The sequence below is a fragment of the Tupaia chinensis genome, unplaced genomic scaffold (genome assembly GCF_000334495.1).
Source record: "Tupaia chinensis unplaced genomic scaffold, TupChi_1.0 Scaffold000201_1, whole genome shotgun sequence".
Lineage (NCBI taxonomy): Eukaryota > Metazoa > Chordata > Mammalia > Scandentia > Tupaiidae > Tupaia > Tupaia belangeri.
The window spans coordinates 2,180,813-2,191,065 of NW_006159676.1; the positions used below are offsets into that span (position 1 = coordinate 2,180,813).

Below are 10,253 nucleotides of genomic sequence, written 5' to 3' on the forward strand. Positions count from 1 at the left end.
TTCTGTGTCCCACCTTTCTCCCAGGCCCCGCCCATGAGCCTTTCCAGCCCCGCCCCAACCTCTTTGGCTCCGCCCCCAGGGCCCGCCCTGCCCGCTCACTTGTCAGGCTTGAGGTCGCGATGCACGATGCCATAGTTGTGCAGGTATTCGAGCGCCAGCACCGTCTCCGCGAAGTACATGCGGGCCATGTCCACCGGCAGCGGGCCCATGTTCTTCAGGAGCGTGGCGCAGTCGCCGCCTGGGGGAGGGGAGACACGATCACCACCGCCCTGGACTCCCCACCTCACGTCAACTGTCCTGTCTGTCCTGAATCCGGGGGCCGGGAGTCAGGGCAAGCGACGAAGGAGGTCCCGCTTTCTGAGGCTCTCTTGCAGGGCGGCAGCTTAGTGCATGGGCCCTTCCCCTGCACACACAGCTGGTGCCTGCTACAGGCATGCCCTCTGCCTGCCCATGACATGCAGCGTCATCAGTCCCTGAAAGTCTCCCACCTCCCGGCCCCTGACCATCAGTCCCGCCTACCTGGAATTTCCCCCCAGGGTCCCACCCTGGGCACCCCTGGCCCCAACCCCATAGCTGTCCCCACCATCCCAGATGAGGGTCCCCCAGGGTAAGTTGGGACACAGTGCTCCATCTGAGAAGGGACTTCTTCCCGGGCTGGGGCAGAGATGAGCTCCCCGTCCCTGGAGGTGTGCAAACCCCGGAGACGGTACCTTCCACGTACTCCATAACCATGCAGAGGTGACGCCGGGTCTCGAAGGAACAGAACATGCTGACCACGAAGGGGTTCTCGGCGAAGGTGAGGATGTCGCGCTCCACGAACACCTGTTGGATCTGGTTCCGCAAGATCAGGTTCTGTTTGTTGATCTTCTTGATGGCGAAACGCTGCCTCGTATCCCGATGCCGAACCAGGTAGACGGCTCTGCGAGAGGCCGGGCTTGCTGAGGCACCCGGACCCAACCCGGACCCGGACCCGGAACCCAACCAATGAGGTTCCTGCCTGTGCTGTGCCCTCAGCCCCTGCATACCCTTAGCTCTTTTTTTATTCTCTTTTTCTCAGAGAGATTTTTGCTACAGGGCGTGCACACTCACCAGAGAGACAGCAAGACAGAAAGTGAGAAATCACCCCCAGGGGGGATGGTCACGCCGCAATCCCTTCTCCTCCATTCTCCTCTTGGGATCTTGGGCACACATGCACACGCGCCCGGCATGAGTTTTAAGGTGCTGGATCCAGGACTCGAACTGGGGATGACTATGTGGGAGTCCAGCAGTGTAACCATTACACCATCTGCTGGTCCTGATACCTTTGATCTTTAACCAACCCCCGACCCAGAGCAGAGCCCCAGGGGTTCAAGGTACCTTCATTTGGTGTCATATAAATAAGCCAGTAATGGCTCTGCAGAGTGGCATCTAGATTGTGAGTTTCTTTCTTCTTTCTTTATTTTTTTTAAGAGGTTTTTGCCTTGGGACCAGCAGGTGGCATAATGGCTATATCACTGAACTCCCATGTAGTCAACTGCGGTTCAAGTCCCGGACCCGGTGGCTTAAACTCACGCCAGGCGCGTGTGCGTGTGTGCCCAAGATCCTGAGAGGAGAATGAAGGAGAAGGGATTGCGGCGTGGCCATCCTCCCTGGGGGCGCGATTTCTTGCTTGCTTTCTGTCTCTGTCTCTGTCTCTGTCTCTCTCTCTCTCCCAAGCACACAAGCCCTGTAACAAAATTCTCTCTTAAAATAAAACAAAACAAAAAAGGTTCATGACTTGCTACTGCCACCATGTGGTCACTCATTTATTTATTTATTTATTTTTGATTGGTGGCCGAATCCTAGGATCCTATACTCCTGGTCCAGGTCAAGGCCTAGCTGGGAGACAGAGCCATTCTCAGAGACAATAATCTGGTCACGTGGTTTCTCCACCTCTATCTGCCGCCCTCGGGTTCCCCCTCAAGGACTGTACAAGCTTTGCAGGGAGAGACGCTGATGCAGGGGCTGCTGCCTGGCCTCGGCCATCTCAGTGGGCACCTGAGACATGGGTCTACAGGGGACCCCCAAGACTCACCCATAGGCCCCATTGCTAATGAGCTTGATGGTCTCGAAGTCATTCTCACAAGGCTTCCTCCGTGACGGGCCAACCAGGGCACGGCTCTGAGAAGGCAGAAGAGGTTCGAAGTCCCGTCCCCAAGACTGAACCACCAGCCCCATCACCCAAAACGAAGTTTCCCCTGCTCCAAAGTTCTCCAACTCAGCTCCCGTTGTTTCTGAGCTTGGGCTCAAGCCCTGGCTTCCTCCTGACCAACTCCTACGCATCCTTTAAAACCCACTTCTCAGTGTCCCTTCACTGCCCAATCTCCATAGCAGAGCAGTTCCACTTACTGACATTGTCCCCCCCCCCTGAAGATTCACAGGTGTTTATTATGATGTTTTTCAATTTGACCAGAGAGAGAAGGAGTGAGAAAGCAAACTGCCAGGTCCAGGATTTGAACTATAGTTAACCATGTGGGAGTCCAGTACCCCAGTCATCAAGCCACCTGCAGGCCTCCAGTCATAGGTATTTATTTATTTATTTATTTTTTGGGAGAGGTTTTCACTATAGGACGCGTGCGCTCGCCAGAAAGACAGAGAGAGAGACAGAGAGATAGAAAGCGAGAAATCACCCCCCAGGGGGGATGGTCACGCCGCAATCCCTCCTCCTCCATTCTCCTCTCGGGATCTTGGGCACGCATGCACATGCGCCCGGCGTGAGTTTAAGCCACCGGGTCCGGGACTCGAACCGCGGTCGACCACGTGGGAGTCCAGCGACATAGCCATGACGCTAACTGCTGGTCCCAGTCATAGGTATTTATTGAGCCACTATTCGGGGAAAACCTCAGCAAACCCTGTCCTTCTTGTGGCCATCTGGTCTACCCTGGAAAGAATGAGATCGATGGATGGGGGCTCCAAAACTCTGAGACTCACCTCTGGGGACTCGGGAGCTGGAGGCTGGCCTTCCTCGAGGTGACTCAGAGGAACCATTTCTGTAGGACAAGGGAAGAATCTGGAATGGGGCCTCCGTGCCTCGACCCTCTGCCATCCATCCATTTCTGGGGTATGTGGTGACTCCTCCATGCTTGAGCCAAACACAGCAGGCTGGACTAAGCAAGGACTGAGGAACCTTCTAGAAGGGTCAGCCGGAAACCCATACTCAGTCAATGGTCAAACTCAGCCCCTGAGCCTGTGAATATAGACTAATACCTTCCTTAGCTCAGGGTCCAGCCTCAGAGAGGCGGTGTTATCTTATTTTTCCTTTTCTTTTTTTTTATTTAGAGAGGTTTTTGCTATAGGGCGCGTGCACTCGCCAGAAAGACAGAGAGAGACAGAGAGACAGAAAGCGAGAGAAATCACCCCCCGGGGGGATGGTCACGCCGCAATCCCTTCTCCTCTTGGGATCTTGGGCATGCACGCACACGCGCCCGGCATGAGTTTAAGCCACCGGGTCTGGGACTCGAACCGTGGTCGACTATGTGGGAGTCCAGCAATGCAATCATTATGCCATCTGCTGGTACCAGGATATTTTATTTTTAACTTTGCAAGGGCATGTGCAGTCACCAGAGAGAGACAGAGAGAGAATAGCAAGAAGGAAAGTGAGGGACCAGCAGATGACATAATGGCTACATCGCCAGACTACCATATAGCCGACCGCAGTTTGAGTCCCGGACCCGGTGGCTTAAACTCACACCGGGCGCGTGTGCGTGCGTGCCCAAGATCCCGAGAGGAGAATGGAGGAGAAGGGATTGCAGCGTGGCCATCTCCCCTGGGGGGTGATTTCTCGCTTTTTATCTCTCTGTCTTCCTGGTGAGCGCACATGCTCTATAACAAAATCCTCTCAAAAAGAAAAAGAAAAAGAAAAAAAAGAAAAGAAAAAGAAGAAAAGTGAGAAATCACCCTTCAGGGGGAATGGCCCCACTGCAATCCCTTCTCCTCCATTCTACTCCTGAGATTTTGGGGTACACACATGCATGCCCCTGGTATGATTTTCAAGCGTCCAGGTGTGGGACTCGAACCGTGCAGTCAGCCCTGTGAAACTCAGCACCTTCACCGCCATGCCCCCAGAGATGAAGATGGCTTTTGCAGACGGCTCTATCCCAATTTCTCCGGGCTTCTGTTTCCTCTGCCCACCCCCACTCACCCTCGAGGGGGTCCTTGGTCAGCCCCAACTGCCCGATGATATACTGTGGCAGGTGTGTCTTGATTCCCTGGCCTTCTCGGGCCTGGCCCTCAGCCGCCTCCAGCAGATGGTAAAACTCCTCAGGGTCGAACTCCTGGGGACAGAAGGAATGTGGTCACCCAAAGCCAAGGACTTTGCATCTGCCATTCCCTCTGTGTGGGGGCACCTTGACTGAGTTGCCACTCACCCTGCAGAGCCCAGCTCCTGGCTTCCCCTCGGGGAAACTCACCCCAGCCTGGAAGGCTGCTGATCATCTCAAAGCCCTATATAATGGGAACTCTCTCTCTCTCTTTTTAAGAATTATCTTATTTAACTTTATTTATTTTATTTTAATTTGACCAGTTAGGGACAGGCAGAGAAAGATGGAAAGTGAGAAAGCAAGCTGCCAGATCTGGGACTTGAACCACGGTCAGCCATGTGGGAGTCCAGCGCCCTTAACCACCACGCCACCTGCTGGTCCCATCTCTCTCTGTTTTAATTTGCTACATGACATGTGCACTTGCTAGAGACAGACACAGAGAGGGAAAGTGAGCAATCACCCTCCAGGGGGATGGCCACGCTGCAATCCCTTCTGTTCCATTCTCCTGAAATTTCAGGGACAGATGCACATAAGCCTGGTGTTTTTCAAGCCGCCGGGTCTGGGGCTTGAACCACATAGTTCGTCATGTGGGATCCAGCTGCCCCAACCTCTGTGCCACCTGCTGGCCTGTCTATTTTCTATTTTCTTTTTTCTTTTTGTGCCAAAGAGCTCGTGCACTCAACAGAGAGAGAGTGGAAGAGAGGAGAAGTCACCCCTGGGAGGAATGGCCATGCCACAATCCCTTCTCCTCCATTTTGCTCTTGCTGATCTTGGGTGTATATGGAGACGCAACCAGTGTGTTCCAATCACCAGGTCCGGGATTAGAACCCTGGTCACCCATGTGGGATCCAGCTGGCCACGGGCGTGGTCTCAGCTCTGCCCAATGTGCATGGACTTACCAAGCACTCGAGGAGGCGCGCTGGCCGCGAGATGATAATCAGTAGCTTCCGGACGAGCTGGACAATGAAGCCGACCTCCTCGCTGTCCGAGCGCTCGTGGGCCTGGGGAAGGTGGGCGGTGATGTCACATGCAAGCCCCACCCCTCCACACTTAAGGCTCCGCCCCCCAGTGCCAAGCCCCGCCTCCCACCCTCCTCCTGCAGCAGCAGCTCCAGATTTTTCTGCAAGAGCAATTGTGGACCTGTGGGGAGGGTGGGGAGTTGGGCGGTGACATCACATGCAGGCTCCGCCCACACATTCAAGGCCCCGCCCCCAGGCTGAGCCCCCCCACACCACCCCTTCGCACGTCCAGCCGCAGCTGCTCCAGATTCTCCTGCAGGAGCAATCTTGGACCTCAGAGAGGTAGGCGGGGACGTCACACGCAGGCCCCGCCCACACACTCAAAAAGCCCCGCCCCCAGGGCCGCGCCACGCCCCCCACGCACGTCTTGCAGCAGCCGCTCCAGCTTCTCCTGCATCTCCAGGAAGTAGCGCGAGGTGACCAGGGCCTCCCCAGACTTGGCAAGGCAGTCGCGGGCCAGCTCGATGATCTGGTGGTGGATGAAGCCCAGGACGCCGTCGGCCAGCGCCAGCCGGGCACCTGGGGCATAGGCCACGAGAAATTCTTGCAGGCGGCCTTCCATCTGCGCCGTGGCCTGGGTTGGGAGAGATGGGGACACCTGGTTAGAGAGCAGGGCTGGAGAGGGACCCTGAGGGACAGAGAGGTGGGAGGGACAGGGGCCTGAGACAACAAGATGGGGGACAGAAGTGGGCAGCCTGGGGCCAGCCGCACACGTGGTGGTGAAAAAAGCTGTGTTGCTGGACTCCCACGAAGTCGACCGTGGTTCAAGCCCCGGACCCGGTGGCTTAAAACTCACGTTGGGTGCGTGTGTGTGCGTGCCCAAAATCCCCAGAGGAGAATAGAGGAGAAGGGACTGCAGGTGGCCATCCCCCCTGGGGGTTGATTTCTCGCTTTCTGTCTCTCTGTCTCTATGTCTCTCTGTCTGGTGAGCGCACGCGCCCTGTAGCAAAAACCTCTCCAAAAAAAAAAAAAAGAAAGAAAGAAAGAAACTGAAACCCACATGACAGACTACAGGCAGTTCGAATCCCCCACCCAGTAGTTTAAGAAACAGGCAGGGCTAGGAGCAACAGATGGCATAATGGTTACATCGCTGGACTCCCCCAGAGTCCACTGTGGTTCCAGGCCAGGACCTGGAGGCTTTAAACACGCCGGGCACGTGTGCGTACATGCCCAAGATCCCAAGAGGAGAAAGGAGGAGAAGGGCTTGTGGCATGGCCATCCCCCTGGGTATGATTTTTTGCTTTCTTGCTGGCAAATGCATGTGCCCTATAGCAAAAATCTCTCTCGAAATACAAAAAAAAAAGAGGAAGAGGGGCCAGCAGGTGGTGTGGTGGTTGAGGGTACTGGACTCCCACATGGTGGACCACGGTTCGAGTCCTGAACCTGGCAGCTGACTTTCTCACTTCCCCTCTTCTCTCTCTTGTCTCTTTCTTGTAGAACTGAAAGTGATAATGATAAATAAAGTTAAATAAATCATTTAAAAGAAAAAAAAAAAAAAAAAAAAAGCAGGGCAGGCCAGCACATCGAACAGTGGTTACACCACTGGGCTCCCACATGGCCAACCGTGGCTCAAGTCCTGGACCCAGTGACTTGAAACTCACGCCAGGCACATGTGCGTGCGTGCCCAAGACCCCGACAGGAGAGTGGAGGGGAAGGGATTGCGGCGTGGCCATCCCCCCTCATTTTCTCTCTCACTGTCTCTTTCTCTCTCTTGTGAGCGCACAGGACCTATGACAAAACCCTCATTAAAAAAGAGAGAGAGAGAGAGAGAGAGAGAGGAGGGATTGAGGCATGGCTGTCCCCACGGTGGGTAGTTTCTCACTTTCTCTGTTTCTCTGTCTGTCTCTAACAAGCAGACGTGCCCTCTGGCAAATTAAAGAAGAAAAAAAAAAGAAAAGGGGGAGCTGGCAGGTGGCGGGGTGGTTAAGGTGCTGGATTTTCACATGGCTGACGGTGGTTTGAGTCCCGGACCTGGAGGTTTGCTTTCTCACCATCCTTTTTACCTCTCGCCGTCATTCTCCGGCCAAATAAAGAAAATAATTATTTACCCCCCCAAAAAAAAAAGAAAAAAAGAAAAGGAATAGACAGACAAAGGCCAACGCGACCAGGGAAGACAGAGCCACGTCACGTAGTGGGGAACTGGGGCGCTGCTCACCTTGGGGAACCTCTCCCGGTACACGTGGTTCATCATGACAATCTCATTGTCGAATGTCCCCGTGGCGCGTCCAGGGCTGCAAAGGGGCCAATTTGGGACATGAGAGTCCACCGAGGGAGGAGGGCTCTGAGTTAGGGCCAAGGCCGGGGGTAGAGGAAGGGCCGTGAGAAGATTCTGATGCCAGGCCCAGGGACGGAAGGACTGGGCTGGAAGCCAGAGGGCGAGACCCACCTGAGGCTTCGGGAACGGGGCCGGAGGTGGGGCGAGCGGTGACCGCCCTCCTCATCAACCACGCTCTCGGAGCTGCGGAAGTGTTTGGACAGGAAGCACAGCTCGTCCGGAGTTGGCTGGAAGGGAAGCTGATGGAGACGTTCCCGGGAGGATGAGCTTGACTGGAGAAGGGGGGGGGCGAACGGGAAGGGGAGACAGCAGGGCCATGCGTTTAGGGTCAGTGCCACAGCTAGGTAACCCCAGTCCCACCCCTCAAGGCCCAGGACATCAGCCAGTAATAAGCTTTCTCTTGTTTAGCTCCTATGCATCCCTCAAAACCCTATCTATAATGCCCCCTCCTCCAGGAAACCTTCCCTGCTGGCCCTTTGGCAGTTTCAAGTTTCCCCCCATCACTGCCTGAGTCTGTGACCCCCTCTCCCAAGAATAAAGGGTCTTGGGGTCCAGACTGAGTCTTTTCAGGGATCTCTGCAGAGCCCAGATTGGGCTCTAAAGAGGACAGCGAGGATGTTTGTTGACTGAACCATCTGGAACATTAGGAAAAACTAAAGACGTGCCCCTCCCACACACACTCTGCAACCGCCCATCTGCTGAGGCTGTGAGTACCGAGACCGTGGAGCTGGGCGTGTTGGTCCCATAGCCGGAAGACGGTAGAGACGCGAGGGACCATCTTCGGCCGTCTGCCCTAGAAGAGGAAATGACAACAGATAAAGCAAGGCTCGGCCCCTGTGGCTGTGGGGCCTCAGGACAGACACTATGGCTGCTAGCGTCTGGCCTCCACAGAGGAAGGACCTTCTGAAAAGGCTGAGAACAGACATAACCCTGTCCAGGTCCTCGGAGTGCTTTCTCCTTATCTTTCAGACACCGCCTCCAGGAAGCCCTCTCGGATCCCAGCTGCCAGCTTTAACCCCTTCTGAATTCAAGCTGCCAGGGTATAAACCCTGGTTGCCTTCAACAAACTAAGGCCTGGGAACCGGCAGGTGGCACGGTAGTTAAGGGTACAGGACGCCCAAATGGCAGACTGTAGTTTGAGTCCCGGACCTGGCAGCTTGCTTTCTCACTTTCCCTCTCTCTCTCTCTCTGTCCCTGTCTGGTCAAAAATAAATAAAGTCAAATAAAATAATTCTTTTTTTTTTGGAGAGGTTTTGGCTATAGGGCGCGTGCGCTCGCCAGACAGAAAGAGACAGACAGAAAGCGAGAAATCACCCCCCAGGGGGGATGGTCACGCCGCAATCCCTTCTCCTCCATTCTCCTCTCGGGATCTTGGGCACGCACGCACGCACACGCGCCTGGCATGAGTTTAAGCCACCGGGTCCGGGACTCGAACCCCTGTTGACTGCCTGGGAGTCCAGCGACATAGCCATGACGCTAACTGCTGGTCCCAGAGTTAATGATTCTTGACCAGGGCAGTGACTCCTCCTCCTCCCCAAGGGCTCCTTGATGAAATTACCTGTCTGAGCGAGGGAGGTGACTACAGGAAGCCATGCATTAGCCAGAGGGGACGGAGGCCAGAGGAAGACACCACCATCATGCAGGGGTCGGGGGGTAAGGGGAGGAGGCAAATAAACAGACAAGGTCAGCCACCCAGCACGTGCCTCCAGCCCCCCACAGCCCTGCCCACTTGTCCCCCCTAGACCCAGGGAGCACTCACCTCCTGGCGAAGGGGAAGTTGAGAGCGGAAAAGTTCCGAGGACTGTCCAGGGGGCTGCTGCCTGCTAACAGGAGACAGGGGGGGAAACTGAGTCAGCAGGGACAGGGGGACAGGACCTGGCTGGCACCCACTACAAATCCAGTACGTACCGGTTGGGACAGACAGCGGTGACAGGGGCCGGGAAAGGGTCGGGGAGGGCGTCCCCACCACCAAGCTCTTGCGGTTCCCGCTGCGGCAACTATTTTCGAAAGGAGATGAGGTTAGAGACTCGGAGCAGGCCGAGGGGCTCCGAGGACCGTGTGTCCAGCCGGCCACACGCGTGTGCCAGGACCGGAAATCAGGCAGGGCCACTCCCAGTCAGGCTGTCAGCCAGATGCGCCCTTTGAAGCTCAGTGGGGAGTCACCACATGACAAATGTCCCTGACACCAGTAACGGTCACCATTGTTCAGAGCAGAGGTGGCCAGGAGGGTGCCCAGTCCTGTGGGGGGGGGGCAGCAGGGTGATCCAGGTTCTCGGGTTCCATGTTCACAATCACACCCCAGCCTCCCTGACTGCACTTTGGCCGCTGCCAGGAACACCAGCATATAAGACAGAGAACACGCAGTTTACCGCAGTTCACGGGTTCGAGTCCCGGACCCGGAGGTTTAAAACTCACACTGGGCACCTGTGTGTGCGAGCCCAAAATCCCGAGAGGGGAATGAGAGAGAAGGGATTGTGGTGTGGCCATCCCCCTCGGGGGTGCTTTCTCACTTTCTCACTCTCTCTCTCTTTTTATTTTTTTGGAGAGGTTTTTGCTATAGGGCGCGTGTGCTCGCCAGACAGACAGAGAGAGACAGACAGAAAGTGAGAAATCACTCCCGGAGGGATGGCCATGCCGCAATCCCTTCTTCTCCATTCTCCTCTTGGGATCTTGGGCACGCAC

At 55.6% G+C, this 10,253-nt stretch overlaps 1 protein-coding gene across 1 annotated transcript in view; it reads right to left on the bottom strand.

The window, feature by feature from the left end:
• MAST3 (microtubule associated serine/threonine kinase 3) overlaps nt 1-10,253 on the bottom strand; it is a 37,463-nt gene that overhangs the window by 16,027 nt on the left and 11,183 nt on the right. Inside the window, 12 exon segments of the mRNA XM_027771276.1 lie at nt 100-238; nt 711-919; nt 2,054-2,139; nt 2,950-3,008; nt 4,160-4,292; nt 5,177-5,278; nt 5,661-5,870; nt 7,452-7,527; nt 7,683-7,843; nt 8,286-8,364; nt 9,331-9,394; nt 9,480-9,568. Of these exon segments, the coding sequence (XP_027627077.1) occupies nt 100-238; nt 711-919; nt 2,054-2,139; nt 2,950-3,008; nt 4,160-4,292; nt 5,177-5,278; nt 5,661-5,870; nt 7,452-7,527; nt 7,683-7,843; nt 8,286-8,364; nt 9,331-9,394; nt 9,480-9,568 (1,407 nt within the window).